The sequence below is a fragment of the Tenrec ecaudatus genome, chromosome 1, assembly GCF_050624435.1.
Source record: "Tenrec ecaudatus isolate mTenEca1 chromosome 1, mTenEca1.hap1, whole genome shotgun sequence".
In the NCBI taxonomy this organism is placed as follows: domain Eukaryota; kingdom Metazoa; phylum Chordata; class Mammalia; order Afrosoricida; family Tenrecidae; genus Tenrec; species Tenrec ecaudatus.
In genome coordinates, this window is record NC_134530.1 from 158,282,398 (window position 1) to 158,300,154 (window position 17,757).

Consider the following 17,757-nt stretch of genomic DNA (forward strand, 5'->3'; position numbering starts at 1 on the left):
CCGTGTAACAGCTCTTGTTGCCCAAAATACCTAATGCTCATTGCTTCTCCTGGCTGCCAAAATCACCAGAAGGCTGGATGTGCCTTTGCAATAGATAGTCTCTCATAGTAGAGAGGAAGTCTGAAAGTCCTGGGTAAAATTTAAAATGTGGTTGCAAAGTGCGATGGCCAAGAATTGAACCAGAGTCATAAAGCAGAGTTATCCACATGGCAGGCGAGATCTCACCACTGACCTACCAGTTCCTGCGCAGTACATTCTGGCAATAAAAACCTTCCTATTGCACACTGGCAGGGAAGGTGACAGGCACTACGACCACTGAAAACAAACTTTTAAAACAAGCCTCCTATATGAAAAACCAAAAACAATAGTTTAATTGAAAGGCGACATACATCGGGCAATGCCATTGTTAGATGCCGTCTCCTTGGTCGCACCCCATAGAGCCCTGTGTGCAACAGCGTGAAACACTGCCCAGTCCACTTCTCACGTAGGAGGCCATGTGGCAGCCACTGCGTCCGTCCATCTGGTCCCGGGCCTTCCTCTTTTTCACTACCTGGCACATTACTGAAAATGACGTCCTTTCCCAGGGACTGGTCTCTCTTGATAGCATGATTAACGTACACGAGCCCAAGTCTCTCCATCCTTGCTTCTAAGGATCATTCCGGTTGTATTTCTTCCAATGCAGATTTGTTGGTCTTTCAGCAGTCAGTCCATGGTAACTTCAATATTCTCTCCAGCACCATCATTGAAATGCATTAATTCTTTCTCTGTCTTCCTTGTTCAATGTCCAACTCTCACACTGAAAATACCATGGCTTGGGTCAGATTCACATTACTTTTCAAAGTAGCATCCTTGATTTTTGACACCTTAATTTACCCAATGCAATGTGTAGTTTGATCTCTCGGTTGCTGCTCCCATGAGCACTGGCGGTGATCCAAGCAAGACAAAATCCTCGACAACTGCAATCTTGACCCCCTTTAGCACACTGTTACCGAGTGGTTTGGCTGTGAGGATTTTTCTTCTCCTTACACTGAGCTGTAACCCGCGTGGAAGGCTGCAGTCCTTGATCGTCATCAGCAAGTGCTTCAAGTCCTCCTCACTGTCAGCAAGATGTCACCACATTATTCTGTTTTGAAACCCTTAAGGATAGGATGGAAACAATACAACGTGGTGAGTTTTAAATAAAAATACCAGAATATCAAAGTGAGCTGTTCTGTTAACTCATACTACACCCCAAAAAGAGTCTCTTCAGGTGCACCATGTATATCCTAATGAAGAGCAGCAGACATCCGTGCAGTTCCCTTGTCTTGTCCCCACACCTGCCATTGTTCATGTCAGACTGCTACCTTATGTTTTGAACACGTGAAAATTATATATATATATTTATTTATATACACACACACACATGAAAACCAGCATTAGAAATAAAGAATTAAGAAGGAAAGAGGAAGGGTAGACATGGAATCTAACCAATATCCCTTATGAAGATATATATGCTAAATTTTTATATATTTTATTTTTTAATCATTTTATTAGGGGCTCATACAACTCTTATCACAATGCATACATACAACAATTGTGTAAAGCACATTTGTACATTTGTTAACTTCATCATTCTCAAAACATTTGCTCTCCACTTAAGCCCCTGCCATCAGCTCCTCATTTTCCCCTCCTCCCCAGGTTCCCCCTCCCTCGTGAAACCTTGATAATTTATAAATTATTATTTTGTCATATCTTGTCCTGTTCGACATCTCCCTTCACCCACTTTTCTCTTTTCCATCCCCCAGGGAGGAGGTTATATGTAGATCCTAGTAATCAGTTCCCCCTTTCCACCCCACCCTACCTCGACCCTCACCTCTGGTCCGGTGGGGATCATCCGCCCTGGATTCCCTGTGTTTGCAGTTCCTATCTGTACCAGTGTACATCCTCTGGTCTAGCCAGATTTGTGAGGTAGACTTGGGGTCATGATAGTGGGGGAGGAAGCCTTTAAGAAGGAGAGGAAAGTTGTATGTTTCATCGTTGCTACACTGCACCCTGATTAGCTCTTCTCCTCCCTGACACCCTTCTGTAAGAGGGTGTCCAGTGACCTACAAATGGGCTTTGGGTCTCCACTCAGCACTCTCCCTCATTCACGATGATATGATATTTTTGTTCTGATGATGCTTGATACCTGATCCCTTAAACACCTCGTGATCACACAGGCTGGTGTGCTTCTTCCATGTGGCCTTTGTTACTTCTGAGCTAGATGGCCGCTTGTTTAACTTTAAGCCTTTAAGACCCCAGTCGCTATATCTTTTCATAGCTGGCACCATCAGCTTTCTTAACCACACTTGCTAATGCACCCATTTTAACTTCAGCAATGGTATCAGGAAAGTGAGAGTCACAGAATGCCAGCGTGTTAAAAGAAAGTGCTCTTGTGTTGAGGGAGTAGTGACGGAGAGACCCAATGTCCATCTGCTTACTTACCATATAAATATATGTACATGAAGCTATATCCCAATCGTTATATATTAACATATTTACATATGAACATGCCTTTATTTAGACCTCATAAATGCCCTTTGCCTCCTGGTTCTCGCCTCTATTTCCTTTTATCTCACTATCTTGTCCCACTAACATGCTCAGCCTTCATTTGGGTTTCAGTAATTCCTCTTGGTTACATTGCCATTGATCAAGCCCTAACAGGCCTCTTACACGCGCTTTGTCACCGATTTTGTATCACTTGTTTTTCCCTAGTCAGGGATATTGTCCTCAGGCTTGGTGGGCCAGGGCGTGCTCCACTCTCTCTTCCTCCCCCTTCATTTGTTCCCATGTGCTCTGACCAGACACATCCCTCTGCCTGAGCTGTAGCTTCAGTGGTGTCCTCTGAAGTACAATTTTCTGAGTGGAGAGGCATAGTTGGGATTGGGGCCGAGGGCCATGTCTTAAGGCTTAATTGTTCTTATATCAGGGTTGCAATCAAGTGATAACTCAAAATCCATTCTTATAGCCGTTGTTATCTACAAGTCTCTACTTCAATTTTTGGACAGCAAGAAGAATGGTAATACATTCGTCATCAAGAAGAATAGTTCCAGATCTCTCTTGAAGTCCAATGCAGCCTGAGACAGGACGCAATCATTAATGCCCACAAGGAAGCCCACTTTATACAACTATTCTTCAAATTAAAGCTAGTGATGAAGAAATGGAAGAATCCTACCAATTTCTGCAGACTGAAATGGACCAAACAGGCAATTGAGACACATTCTCACTGGGGGTTAGAATGGGAAAACTGGACACAGCGGGGAAGGACCCACAGTTCTACGAGATGATCTTGATGCTGGAAACAAAGCTGGCCATCTCCTGAATAATTTTGGAAGAACCAATGACTTCTTCATTGCAAATCTCTTTTTCAATAGCAAAAATGACACGGACCTTACCAAAAGTTAGGATATGGATGCACATGTTCACTAAAAAAGAGACACAAGAATTTTCTTACAGTTCTTTGCATAATTTCCCCAAATATCCATCAACTGTGCTGTATTAGAACAATGAACTACAAAATTAGGCAGTGTTATTTGCAACAATGTAGGTATTATTGTTAGGTGCCAACCCACAGGGACCCCGTGGACAACAGAGGGTCCCGTGCCAGCCTCACAATTGTTCCCGTGCCGGCGCCCATGGCTGCAGCCACCAATGTAGTATGCCTCAAAAACGAACGGGAGAGAGAAAGGGGGGAAAGCCAGATCCCAAGAACGCGTATTCATGCAGGTGAATCTCAAGAACAGCAAAAATAGCCTTAGGCGGGGGATCTCAAACTAGCGATTAACTAGAGATAGAGATGATTGATCTTTTCTGCCCATTGACCTGTCGGATGTGTTAAAATTCAACAGTTGCTGCATGGATTTTGTGGGAATTGTGTACTAACTTGTCGGGTACCACGAAATCAGTGCCACTCGCAGCGGCCCGACGAGGCGGAGGAACGAGTCCATTGGGTTTTGTTGACTCAGATGACAGGTCTGTCTCCGGCTGAGTCTCTGCCTGGTTCCTCAGCGGGTACGCAGAAGTCTGGCTCCATTCCAAAGCCATCCCCAGCCTCGTGGGCAGCTGCGTGAGGGTTTGCCCGGCCCCACGGTGCAGCGTAATCAAACTCCCTTCTGTTTTCCTGTAGGAAAGCTAAAAAGAAAGGAAGGAGGGAAAGAAAAGAAAAGAAAGAAGGGAGGAAAAAATGACGGGAAGAAAACGAACTCAACCTTAACTGCCATCAAGCGAATTCCGTCTCCCAGAGGGCCCGTCTCCCGGGCAGGGCTGAGCTCTCTGCCAGAGGAGCGAGCCTGGTCTCCCTTGGCAGAGCAAAGGGTGGTGCAAAGTGCTGACAAGCGCTCCCCGCAGCCAGCTTTGACACTCGATTCTTTCCTGTCCGGCCGGCAGACGAAGACGCAGTCCGGCGCGTCTGCAAGTCCCCTCCATGCAAACAAGCCACTGTCTCGCAGATCGCTTCCAGGTCAAGTTTTGGGTCTCTGTCCCTACTTCCAGGGAGTTTCGCGCTCTTTGGGGCTTGGATGCAAAGGCATCCGCAGGATCCCGCCGGTCGCAGCCCGCCTCCCTTCGTCCTCGCAGCTCCGTCCACACTGAGCGCCAGCCGGTGCAGCGGGCCGCGGAGCGCGGCGAGCGGAGCCGGGACGCAGAGCGAGAGCCGCCCGGCGCCGCGGGCTCCGAGCCTCGGGCCCCACTCGGCACAGGCGACCCGGAGCAGCGCAGACGCGGAGGCTCTGGGGCCCGGTGACTTCCGAGGCAGGTGAGGAGCAAGGAGGGACGACGGCCATCTGCTGCCCTTCTGCCTAGGGAATCACCTGGCGTGCAGGTTGCAAATCGAGAAAGGCGTCATTCATTTGCCCAACCCACCTGTTTCTTTTGAGACTCTGGGAGACAGCACACAGTATGCCCACGACATGAGGACATGGTGTATACGTATGCCCTGTACGGGAATGTGAGGGTATCGGGGTCTCTGTGGCGCAATCGGTTAGCGCGTTCGGCTGTTAACTGAAAGGTTGGTGGTTCGAGCCCACCCAGGGACGGGGTGTACGTTTTAGTCTGTAAATCCGTTTGGTTTGGGTCTGCACTACACACCCTGTGGAGTAAAGGCAATGAAGAGACGTCATCTGTCTCACCTACTTTAACTTTGTACACAACACCCCGCACTGCGAGCCAGCAAATTGTTTCCTAACTATAACCGTTTCTATGTAAGACAGAGAAGTGCTGTTTTTTTATTTTTAAAATTCTTTTATTTTTTAAGAGAAGTGATTTTGATGTTTTGGTTTGTTTGGGTTTTTTGCTTTTGATTTTTTTTTTTTGAGGCTGTAGATCTTTAATTTTATCTTTCTTTTGGAATGGAGCTTTGTGTTTTATTCATGGGCCTTCCCCCATTCCTCCTGCCCCCCTTGGTGTGGTAGGGAGGGCAAGGTAGAGGAAGGGAAGATGAACTAGGCGGGGTCGGTATGCAGCTGCCCTTGGTGGGCATATTCCAGGGCAGTGGCAATGGTGCGCATGTCCAGCTCGATGCTCTGAGGCCAGTTCTCCCCGTCCCGGATTTCCTTGAGGGCGGGATTGAATTGCTCCATCATCCCCATCCACGGGCCAGTCTTCTTAGCAAAACTAATGTCCTGACGCGCAGGGCCTTCTCCTGGTTCAGCTTCCTCTGGTTCACGTAGGCTTGGTCCAAGCACATCCAGGTGGTCCACCAAAGTGTGGGCAGGTGGCTGCCTGTCGCCCCATCTTTTCCTCGCACTCACTTGCTTGGCCTGGTGCTCCTTCAGCAGGCTGTACAACAGCATGGTCGCGTGGGCTGGGAGCTGGGCATGGAGCACACTGGATCCCTTTTGCGAGACAAGTGCAAACTTAGCCCCTGGTCTCCAGCGGGGGTGGGAGCTGGAGCTGCCCTCTTTTTGGAGCGTGGCTTGGTAGTGAAATATCTTGGCTGAAGGGAATGCATATCAATCTTTTAAAAAAAATCATTTTATTAGGGGCTCATACAACTCTTTTCACAATCCGTACACACATCATTTGTGTCCAGCACATTTGTACATGTTGCCATTATCATTCTCAAAACACCTGCTTTCTACTTGAGCCCTTGGTACCAGCTCCTCACTTTACCCCCCCACCTTTCCGCTTCCGCCTCCCCTGAACCCTTGATAATTTATAAATAATTATTATTTTATCATATCTTACACCATCCGACATCTCCCTCTCCCAGTGCTCCGCTGTACGTTCTTCAGGGAGGAGGTTACATGTAGACCTTGTCATCTGTTTCACCTTTCTCCCTCTACCTCCCTCCACCTTCCCAATATCGCCACTCTCACCACTGTTCCTGAGGGACTCATCTGTCCTGGATTCCCCGGTATTTCCACTTCCTATCCGTGCCAGTGTACATCTCCCTGTCGAGCCGGTTATGTAAGGTAGAATTGGGATCATGATAGTCGGAGGAGGAGGCATTCAAGAAATAGAGGGAAATTGTATGTTTCATAGTTGCTACACTAAACTCTGACTGGCTCGTCACCTCCCCACAACCCTTCTGCAAGGGGATACCCAATTTCCCCCAGATGGGTCCTGGGTCCCCACTCGGCACTCCCCCTCATTCACAACGCTATGATGTTTTTTGTCTTTGATGCCTGATTCCTTCGATGCCGTGTCATCACACAGGCTGGTGTGCTTCTTCCATGTGGGCTTTGTTGTTTCTTAGTTAGATGGCCACCTGATTGTCTTCAAGCCTTTAAGACCCCCAATGCTATATCATTTGATAGCAGGGCACCATCTGCTTTGCTAGCAACTTTTGCTTATGCACCCACTTTGTCCTCAGCGATCAAGTCGGGACAGGCTGGTGTGCTTCTTCCATGTGGATTCTGTTGGCTCTCAGCTGGCTGGCTGCTTGTTTATCTTCAGGTCTTTAAGACTTCAGGTGCTGTATCTTTTGGTAGTTGGGCACGATCAGCTTTCGTCACCACATTTGCCTGTACACCCATTGTCATCAATGATTGTGTTAGGCAGGTGAGCATCTCTGACTGCCGACTTGTTAGAACAAAGTGTTCTTGTGTTGAGAGAGTACTTGAGCAGGGGCCCACTGTCCATCTGTTTCCTTAATACTAAACCTATATTAAACATCTCCATTGCATTTCTGGTTGTGGAATCACAAGTGCAAAGACTGTCTAGATTATATTTATCAGAATATTTCTACAGATGGAGGGCTTTGGAGGGGGAAGGAAACTTTGCCTGGCTTAGATCTTGAGCATCCCCGTGTGTCTTTGAGGCAGTGACGTAACAACTATAGCAGGGTTTTGGCCTTTCCTTTCCTTTCTACAACATGCTCAGCAAACTGCACCCAATAACTACAGTTTGGTAAATTGCTAGGTTAACAATTATGACATATGCAATGTTTTATACAGCAACTAATTTAATAAAATCACTATTGTGAGGGAAAAAATACTACACCTATAAATATATGTACATAGATCTATTCCCCTCTCGTCGTATATAAATATATTTACATCTTTACATGCCTGTATTTATATCTCTATGACTACCCTTTGCCTCCTAGTTCTTTCCTCTGTTTCTTTGTACTTTCCTCTTGTCCCACTATCATGTTCTGCCTTCATTTGGGTTTTAGGAATTCCTCCCATTTACATTGCCCTTGATCCAGCCCTGCCAGACCTCTCACACCCTCCTGGAGACTGATTTTGGATCACTTGTTATTCCCTTGTCTCTGGGCTTGTTAACACCCTCTTCCTTTCCTCCGCCACCCCTACCACATGTCAATCTTTTATTTTTTAAATATTGGGTATTAGTGAGGGGTTTACATTGCAGATAATATTTAATCCAACAATTTAAGTAACTTATCAAAGGGGGCTTGCACTGCCCTCCTTCTTCTCCTCTCCATCTCTGAGAATGTTATCTTTCCACCTCCATTAACACCGATCTCCCCTCCAGCCTACTGTTTCCCCTTTCTTCTCCTTCTACCCCTGGAAACCATCAGAGTCCATTTCTTTTGATATAAACAATTTTCATCTTCTTTTCTTTTATGATGTGATCTCATATAATATTTTCCTTTGTTGATGGGCTCACTTTACTCGGCCTAATGTCCTCCAAATCCATCCATGTCATGACTTGTTTCACAGGTGAACTCTTCCTTAGCAATGTGCAGTATTCCATTGTGAGTGTGCACCAGAGTTCATCTGTCCATTCTCCCATGGATGGGTATGTAGACTGCTTCCCTCTTCCTGTTATTGTGAGTATTGGTATAATGATGAGATGGGTATGTATGCTCATGTTATGGTTTTTATTTCTGTGGGACATATGAGGAGTAGCCTCCCAAACCCAGAATTTTTCTTCAAAGCTATGTATTTAATTTTTTAAAAACAAAACAACCTTATCACCTTCAAAGCACTCTCCATTACACTTACTACTTTTGTCAAATCTGCAAGTCCATTCTTGGAAACATTTTTCAAACTTGTTTGTTTGGGTGGCTGAAAGCACCTCCTTAGCGTATTTTGTTCCCGCCCGCCCCATCTCTTCTACGTGTCCAATCGCTGTCCTTTCATGACGCTCTTCTTGCGTAGAAACACAAAAGTAGTCACATGGAGTGAGGTCAGGCGACTCAGGTGCATGGGGCAAGAGAGGCATGCTGGGTTTTTGGCCCAAAACTGGTGTACTGAGATGGCTGTGGGAACAGGTGCATTTTTGTGGTGGCAAAATCAGTCCCTGGTCTGCCTTTTTTGTTACACACAGTTGCACTATCTTTTCAGAACCTCAAACTAGAAAGCTTGATTATCAGTCAAATTGCAAACAGAAAACTCCAAATGCACTACAAGTGGACACTTTTGTCTGTTCAGGAAGTTGACGGACGTCCAGAACGAGGCTTTTTTGAAAAAATCACTGTGAGCAGAGAGAACCTTCCCAGGCGAGGTCACTGGGTGCACCATCTCAGAGTGAGGTGCTCAATGCTCACCTAGTGGGGAAAATGCAAACTATGACAGCTGCTGGGCAGAGCTTGTTTCCAGTGTTGTTTTTGTTGGTTTGTTTGTTGTTGCGATACCCCCTTATGTACCTAGTGAAAGGATTGCTTGGTTACATGAAGTGCCAACCACTTTTCACAGTGGTTGTGTAGCTTGACACTCTCATGAACAGTGTACGAAGGTTCCAATAGCTCTCCACCTTTCATTGTCTGATTTCGAAACCCCCGACCTCTTGCTGTCAGTGTGTTGTGCAGTAGTAGCTCACGGGTTGATGTGCCTCTCTCGATTGGCCAGTCACTGTGAGCCTTCCTGCATGTGTTTGTGGCAGCCCAGATGTCATCTTCGGGGCAGTGCTCGCTCCACCATCTGGGCCACCTTAAAATTGGATTATTCATAGTTTCATTGCTGAAGTGTTGTTATCGTTTTACATAGATTTCAGTCTCTTGTCCAATAGGTCATTACCAAAAATTTTTAAACACGTGGTGGGTTTACGTTTTTGCTACACATAAGTGTCTTAATTTTATAAGGCCTTAGTCCCCTATTGTGTGTATGTGTTTACATAATGTTGGTAGTGTGTTTATGCCCTGGCTTAGGGAACTGAGGTTTGTCCCTTCTTTTTCATCCATTAGGTTTTTTATCTTCAAGACATTTTGGGATATGGCGTGAGGTATGGAACAGATTGGTTCTTCTGTAAATAGATCGCCAGCACTATTTGTTGAAGAGCCTGTCTCTTCCTTCCTGTATAAAGTTGGCGACTAGTTTTTCCATTTCTTTGAAGAACGATGCTGGGACAGGATCAGGATTGTGTTATAGTTGTAGTATTGGCAGTTTCACAGTGTTAACCAAAACGTAACTCGTGGCCATCGAGTTCTTTTTAACTCATAGCCACCCCGTTGGACAAGGTCAAATGCCCCTTGGGTTTTGGAGACTGATTTTCTGGAGTATGAAGCCTTATCTTTTCCCACAGAGGCGGATGGGGGGTGGGGGCGATGATGTCCATCTGCTGACCTTACAGCCCAAATTGTTACCCATAGTTGTTGGTTTGTTGTTTTTTTTTGGGGGGGGGGCAGTGAATTCTAGATGCTACTATAGTCACTTAAAATGTTATTTGTGGGTACCTCTTCGGCTCTAAAAAGAACACATGCACTTGGACTCGATTCTGACCCCTGGCGACCTCCCCCGCAGAGTGAGAGGTTTCGGGGCTGTGCGCTCCACGTGGAGCCGCTGGCGGAGGCTGCGGGCTCGCATCTGCTGAGTGCGTGAGGGCACCGTACCCAAGGGCCCGTGCGCAGGGGAAGGATGAGCGCGTTCTCCCGCGTCAGCTCGTCCTTCGTCCGCGCCGTCCCTGCCGCGGCGGGGTTGGAGCGCGTCCTGCAGCCTCCTGTCCATCCATCTCTCCAGGTTTCCCCTTTCCCCTCGGCTTCTTTACCGCGCAGGCCCGTTTACATGGGCTGGTCTCTCCGGATACGATGTCCGAAGTCGCGAGTGGAAGTCTCACCATCTTCGCAACCCAGGAACATTCTGTGAACTTCTTCCAAGACGGATTTGTGTGTCAGCCTCTCCAAAGTCCATGTTTCTTGCTACGGAAATATCCAATGATCTTCTCGGCTCAGGTCGTCTCCCTGAATCACCTTACGTTCGGGCTTATTCTTGCAATAGATAATCCTGCACAGAAGGGAGACACTCTAAGAACCTCGTGTTGAAGAATAAAACAAAGTTGCACTGGCCGGGAATCGAACCCGAGTCACCCGCCTTGGAGGCGAGAATTCTACCACTGAACCACCAGTGCCCCTGTGCGGCTTGTAGCATAATCATACCTAGAAGTAGGACAGCCACTGAGTAACAACCTTCCCAAATAGGTCTTCTATATGTAGAAACCAAAAAACATGGTTTCATTAAAAGGAGACTTCCATCAGGCAACAGTCTAATGTGAAGACATTCAAATGGAAGTACTACACTATCAAAGTGAGATTTGTTGTGCTTGGTAGTTCAAACCACACACTGAAAAGGCTCTTTCCAACTACATAACAGACCCAGAGGCACAACATGTCAGGAATTTATTCAGGCCACTTGTTTATGCCCTTTCTCTGAATTGCCAATCTCCATCTGCTACCTTATATTTTTATCGCAATTTTTAAACTGCGCCGCGGGCACGCACGCACACACACAAAACAACAACCATCCCAAAGGCAGGAGACTGGCAAATCCCCAGCCTTGGAAATAAGTAAGAACTGGAGAGGAGCTGGCGGGCTGACATGGACTTCTGCTCCCGTGGAGAATCGCTTTACAGTGCAGAGCCCTCTTTGGCCCTCCCCTCGCACCGCCCGTTGAGCGCGTGGGGACTGGATTCAAAGGCGGTTGTGGTAGTTCCAGAGTTGTCCATTCCAGAGGCTTACGGGTGAAGGGGTGGAGTCTAGTCTGTCGATCAGATCGTAGCCAATGAGCCTTCTGTGTGGGCATGGCCTTCTCCTGAGAATTCTGAGAAATCCGGGACTTGCTCCTTGGAGGCAGGAGACACTTTTCTCTCTGCCACTCCCCGGGAGACATAGCAGCTGACAAGACGCATGGACCCACCCTGATGCCGCCCTGGGTGCAGAGAGCCATGCAGAGAACACTGCCAGCGCTGAGAAGTTTCCCCCGCCACTGGATCCAAAGACTTTCAACCCACTGGCCTGTGATCTTCTACATTCGGCGTCATTGCATGTGTTTCCTGACTCTGAAGAGGACTTTATAGACTGGTATCAGACATCTGGGCTAATATCAGCCTTATGGACTTCATCTGGACTGGGTTGAGATGTTTTCTCAATATTCAATTGCTCTTGTATATAAATCTCTTTCTTATACACATATGTGCATCCATGGATTTGTTGCTCTAGTCTACCTAACTAACACAGCGGTGCAGGTTCTTGGTCAAGTTTAGCTGTCAGATGGACGTGGTAGGAAGTGATAGCATTGTATATGCATTTCTACTCTTCAGATCTTAGCTCATCCCACAAGGTCCAGGGATGGTGGTGCCTTCTGCTATACTGCCAGAACGCTGAACTTCAGAGACAGGTCTGTGCGAAATAATGTTTAATACTTTCAGGGGTGTAGTGTAGAAAAAAAATTGTGCAGTGTAATGGTCACTTACTCACCCTTGCATATGTCTCTGTAAAGCATGAGTTTCCAAGCAGGTCTAGAAAATTGAGGTTCAGTTTCTGTGTCTTGCAATGATGCTAGGGGCCCCAGGATGGGGATCCTGGCCTCCAAGGGGAGAGTTGTACTTGACATTGAAAGCCCTGGGCCCTAGAGAGCCTGGCTGGTAGGGGGTAGGCCATAGTACTGGCCGGAGCTTGAGTTCCACACGACTGGGTGGGGAGGTATCCCTTTGGTGATGTGCGGATCTAGAGTTCAGCTTTGTGGATGGGGGTCACCTTGCCTCGTGAGGTGGGATGCAATGGGGACTGCATCTTAGAATTCACCTCTCATCCACCTCCCTCTAACCTACCTCCCCGTCCCCTGGTCAAGGCCAAATCCCTGGAGCCAGCTCATCCAGGAGCCAGAATGTTTTCTGAAGATAAGCACACTCCCCTCTACCTGTCCTCAGACTGATGAATAGATAAGATTAATGACCTTTTCCCTGCTGAAGCCCCCTTGTGCCCAGATCCTCCCCAGCTTTCATCCTTCCCAGCTGTGCCTGCCAGAAAGGGGTATAAAAATGCTGCCTGAATTCCCCAAGGCATGGTTTCAATAGCTGAATACCCTGATTGCGGAACCCGCCAGCAAGCTTCTCAATAAAGCCTGCTTCTAAAACTTTGCCAATTGGATCTTCAGTTCTGTTTCGCGCCCCATTAAACCTTACACTTCTAACAGCAATTCCTGAAGCTCTTTGGTAAAGTATCTCAACGAGGAAGACCGCAACAGAAATGGAAAGATATGACTAGAGGTACGTAATGCCTTTGGGAGCAGTAACAGCACATGGTCACTGTACAGCTGTGTACTCGCCTTCATCTCTCCCATTGCCGTGAAGAGATAGGCAGATGTTGACTCTCTTGGTCCTTGATAAATTTTACCTTCTTACAGTCATTGAGCATGACCAAAAAAGCTGCCATGACCACTGCTGAACAAAAGCAAACACATAAATTACATTAAAATGAAAAGTGGCTTCCAATGTGGAGGAGAACTGGCAGCGAGCAGAGGGCAGCGCAGTCTGACCTGGGGGAAGTCTGTTGCCCTGCACCGTCAGGGAATCGGGAAAGCTTAGATGAAAAATGCCAAGGTCCAGGGAGGCGACCCAATGCAGGTACAAGGCCAAGTGCTAGCAAACAGGGAGACTTATTCCAAATCTGGATGTAGACCTGTTGAGGCAGAAGAGAGCTGTCTCAGCCGGGCTGAGGCACAGCACCCATCAGCGCTGAGCTCAAGGACTGGCGCCCCTATAAACTGCAGCGAAATGAGGAACACGGCTCCTCTGGGGTGGAGAATGCACGCGGAAGTTTTCCTGACCCATCGGCGTCATCAACGCTCCAGTTGCGGAAAGGCAGGGACTGTGTAGACCCACGTCCACATTTGAAGGACAACAAGACAGGACCGTCTAAGGAATCCGACGTGGTGTCTGCGGGAAAGCCTGGTCCCCAGGAGAAGGGGCTGAGCCCGTGGAAGGAGGGCGCTGCCACCAGCCAAGACTCGGGCAGCGCAGGGGCAGCGGGTTTTCCAGCGCAGGCCTGGAGGTCAGGAGTCCAGTGCCAGGGCCCTGTTTGCAAGTGTCTTCTAGCCACAGGGCCTTCCCTTGGGCGCCTGCCTGTCTGAGACTGGAGATCGCGGAGGGTCGTGCTCCATGGTCACCCAGGGCTCCACCTTGTTAGAAAGTCGCCCCCACCCGGGTCCCGGTCCCTGTGCGTCCCCTCGCGGTCTGCGCGTCTCTGAGTGGGGTCCAAAGTGGGGCGGGGAGGAAAGAGCCTGGCGGGCCTGTGAGCGCCCACTGGGCTTATGGAGCGGGGTGAGGTCCACTGGTCGCCTCCTTGGAGAAGGAGGGCAGGCAGTGAAATTCGGGCTGATCTCCAGAGGAGAGGGAGGCCCCCAGGAGGGTAGAGGTCTGGCCTCCAAGTTTGTGCTAAGCGACAAAGTGTCTGTTGGAGGCAAATCAGATAGCTGCTTGTGATTCCCTGGTGGTCTAGTGGCTAGGATACTGTGCAGAATTGATTCCTGGTCAGGGAAAGTCTTTTAACTAGTCATGGCTTATAGACAACTTTCAAGCTTGGAAAGATGAAAAGTTATGGGTGGCATCCCCTGGGCACCCCAAGCAGTTACCTCCTGCTCAGAGGGTAATAGGCTACCACAGCTCTAGGGTTCCAATCATATTTTTCAAACATACAACGTTGAACAGATAGGAACATCATTTATTACTTCTGTACCTTCAACTATGAAGATTTCCCATAGTTGCTTTTCCTGTGTATCTCCCTATATATCTACTTGCTACACCTTGAGAGTAACTTGCAGATTTCCTGAGTTTCTTGAATAAGGGAAGACTCTCATTTTGGCAAGTGTCTTTCCTCCCTGTCTTCTCCAAGAGACCCCTGTTGTCCCTTAGCCAGGTAGTGCCCAGACTCCTCAGGCCCTGGAAAAGCTTTATTCTGCTCTCCCCTTTAAAGGTGGAGGACAGGATGCTTGTCACTCAGAGGCCCCAGGGGCTGGGCAGAACTGCCCAGAGGGGTCTGAGACTGGGGCTCTTTATGGGAGTGGAAAGCAACTGTGGACCTGCGGATAGCAGCCCAATGCACAAGCATTTGGGAGTCCACTTGAGTCAGTGAGACTTTGAGCATGCTGGTGGTTAGTTGGAGTGTGCGCAGAACTGGGCCTCCTCCCAACTCCTCCTGGTTTCTGGGTTCAGTTGTTGTCCTGGGTCAGTCAGAGCTCTGGAGCTGCCTCCAGGGAAGGGGTCTTCAGGGAGGTTAGCTGTCCTCGCCACACTGTACCTTTCAGCGTCTGCAGAGTCCTGACCAGACAGACAGACAGTAAGGCCTCTCTTATGGTAGGAGAGCAAAAGGAGCAGAGAAAATTGACGCACAGGGAGGAGGAAAACTCCCCGGGGCTTTCCAGAAGGATCTAGGCGGTGCTATAAGGTAGGCGTCGCCCTTCAGTCTGGTGTTCACCTGGCTTTGATCTCCTCCTAATTCTAACCCGCATCCAAGCAGAAAGATGTCCTGATTTGTGGAGTGCACTCAGTTGTGCTTCTGCCCAAAGGAGAGCAGCCATTGAGCTTCTCTTGCCACAATTGCCCTGCAGTGCAAGGCGACTGTCCCTGTGTTTCCCCGTGCACTTCCATAGAAACCCTTGAGGAAAAAGATACATGAAGATATGTCACAAAAGGGCCTGCTTCTATTTATCTTCAACCCTTATCTGAATCAGAAGCGAACAAATGCTAGAGTTGAATTAAGGATGCTTCTCTATGCTGTACTTAATCCTGAGTAAATCCTTACTTGATTATCTGAATCAGGAACTAAGAGGGGAGTGGAAGGGGAGGTAAAGAAAATATATCTGAAACAGTGACAAAACAGTTATTGGAAAGAAAAGAGCACAATTTTCATTAGCAAAGAATGTCATTACATGGAAAATATTGCTATCATCTACATAAAAATGTGATATGAAGAGAAACAAGAAAAATAGGGTCCATATGATATGTGGTACTTGGATCTCGGCCCTATGAAGTGGTGGACCTGGGCTACAAACTGCCATTACCAAGCAAAGTTGGTCAGCCCATAGAGACAGATACTGTATGAGGCCACTATTTTTATCTCTATCCTGGAACATTTATTATTATTTTTTATTCTTAAACGTTTTATTAGTGGCTACTACAACTCTTGTCACAATCCATACATACATTGATTATGTAAAGCACATCTGTACATTCATTGCCCTCATCATTTTCAAAGCATTTGCTCTCCACTTAAGCCCTTGGCATTAGATCCACTTTTTTCCCCCTCCCTCCCTCCTCCCTCCTCCCTCATGAGCCCTCTTAATTTATAAATTATTATTTTGTCATATCTTTCCCTAACTGATGTCTCCCTTCACCCACTTTTCTGATGTCCATCCCCCAGGGAAGAGGTCACATGTAGATCCTTGTAATCGGTTCCCCCTTTCCTACCCACCCTCCCTGTATCCTCCCAGTATCGCCACTCACACACCTGGTCCTGAAGATATCATCTGCCTTGGATTCCCTGTGCCTCCAGCTCCCATCTGCACCAGTGCCCATCCTCTGGTCTAGTTAGACTTGCAAGGTAGAATTTGGATCATGATATTAGGGGGGAGGTGGGAGGACACATTAGGAACTGGAGGAAAGCTGCATTTTTCATTGGTGCTACATTGCACCCTGACTGACTCATCTCCTCCCCTAGACCCCTCAGCCAGTCGATCTCTAGTGGCCGACAAATGGGGTTTGGGTCTCCACTCTGCACTTCACCCCTCATTCACTGTGGTAAGATTTTTTTGTTCTGATGATGCCTTATACCTGATCCCTTTGACACCTCGTGATCACAAAGGCTGGTGTGCTTCTTCCATGGGGGCTTTGTTGCTTCTGAGCTAGATGGCTGCTTGTTTACCTTCAAGCCTTTAAGACCCCAGACACTATACCATTTGATAGCCAGGCACCATCAGCTTTCTTTGCCACATTTGCTTATGCACCCGTTTGTCCTCAGTGATCATATCATGGAGGTGTGCAGCCAATGATATGTTTTTTTGGTGAGGCCACTATTACAAAATTAAGAAAAATATTTTCAAACCCAAAGAAGGAGTAGACTTTGATGGTTATGAGAAGCCTGGGGAGAAGGAGGGGAAGAAAGAGGAGGAAGAAAATAAATGAATAAAATTTATGGAAAAACAGATGAAGAAATGTACAGTCCCCAGAAGTCTAAGGAGTGGATTTGACGTGATGCCAGTGGGCCGTTCCGGCGCACACCCTGGCGACTCAGTGGGCAAGTGTTAGACTGTTAATCAAAGATCCAGGTGTGAGCCCACCAGCTGCTCTGCAGGACAAAGGCGTGCAGGCTGCTGTGGGAAGAGCACCGCCCTGGGGGCACTCTGGGCAGTTCCACTCTGTCCATACGCCATGTCCTGCTTCCCCGACCACTGGGGCATTTCGCTTTCTTTGCAGTTAGGTTTAATCCATAGTATGGGGAATATGGGAGATGGGAAAAATGACGGTTAGTATGCTGTACGTCGCAATAAGGCATACAGTAAATGGACGCAAGGCCCACAGATACAACTGCTTTAGTGCTCTGGGCTTGCATGCTGGCCCGTTGTAGAAGGCTCTCATTGTCAATAGCATCTTCAGTCTAAAGGTATCCTTTCTTTTCCTGACACATCTGGCCTGGTTTCTTGCTTAAGCTTGCATGGTAAGTGACAAGTTGGACAATGACTGAGACCGAAGGGCTGGATCATGGGGTGGAAGTACAGTGAGTGGAAAGGCTGGACAGAGGGAGCAGAGTACATCACCAAACCCTCCCAGCCATGATGGCAGAGCAGTGGGGGGCTCTGCTTTCACTTGCAGGTACTCAGTCTGTCCTGTGGTGCAGGAACAACACTGCTGGATGTAGTCCTGCCCACAACATGCCAATGTGGTTATTCGTCTCTTTTCACAGGTGAGACTATTACCTGAAAAATGAACATTTAACTCTCTCAGAGGACACTTTGGATGATATTGAGAATGGTGACTAAAAATTTTTTAAGATGAACATGGACACAGTGATATGAGTTTGTAAGATCAATTTTAGAGAAAGCTGAGCAGAGATAAAATGATTAATTT

At 47.6% G+C, this 17,757-nt stretch overlaps 1 protein-coding gene and 2 non-coding genes across 3 annotated transcripts; 1 reads left to right on the forward strand and 2 right to left on the reverse strand.

The window, feature by feature from the left end:
• The first annotated feature begins 4,977 nt into the window (after positions 1–4,977).
• Positions 4,978–5,051, forward strand: TRNAN-GUU (transfer RNA asparagine (anticodon GUU)). The gene has a single exon. It is a non-coding gene; the product is annotated as a tRNA-Asn (tRNA).
• A 405-nt stretch (positions 5,052–5,456) lies between these two features.
• Positions 5,457–5,807, reverse strand: LOC142437381 (biogenesis of lysosome-related organelles complex 1 subunit 1-like). The gene has a single exon (XM_075540575.1). It carries the CDS (start codon positions 5,805–5,807, stop codon positions 5,457–5,459), a length of 351 nt encoding a protein of 116 aa, XP_075396690.1.
• Positions 5,808–10,696: 4,889 nt separating this feature from the next.
• Positions 10,697–10,767, reverse strand: TRNAW-CCA (transfer RNA tryptophan (anticodon CCA)). Its single transcript has one exon. It is a non-coding gene; the product is annotated as a tRNA-Trp (tRNA).
• Positions 10,768–17,757: the final 6,990 nt, after the last annotated feature.

Excerpts from the sequence above, each read along its gene's own strand:
- LOC142437381 (XM_075540575.1), bottom strand. The coding sequence starts at position 5,807 with ATGCTGTTGTACAGCCTGCTGAAGGAGCACCAGGCCAAGCAAGTGAGT.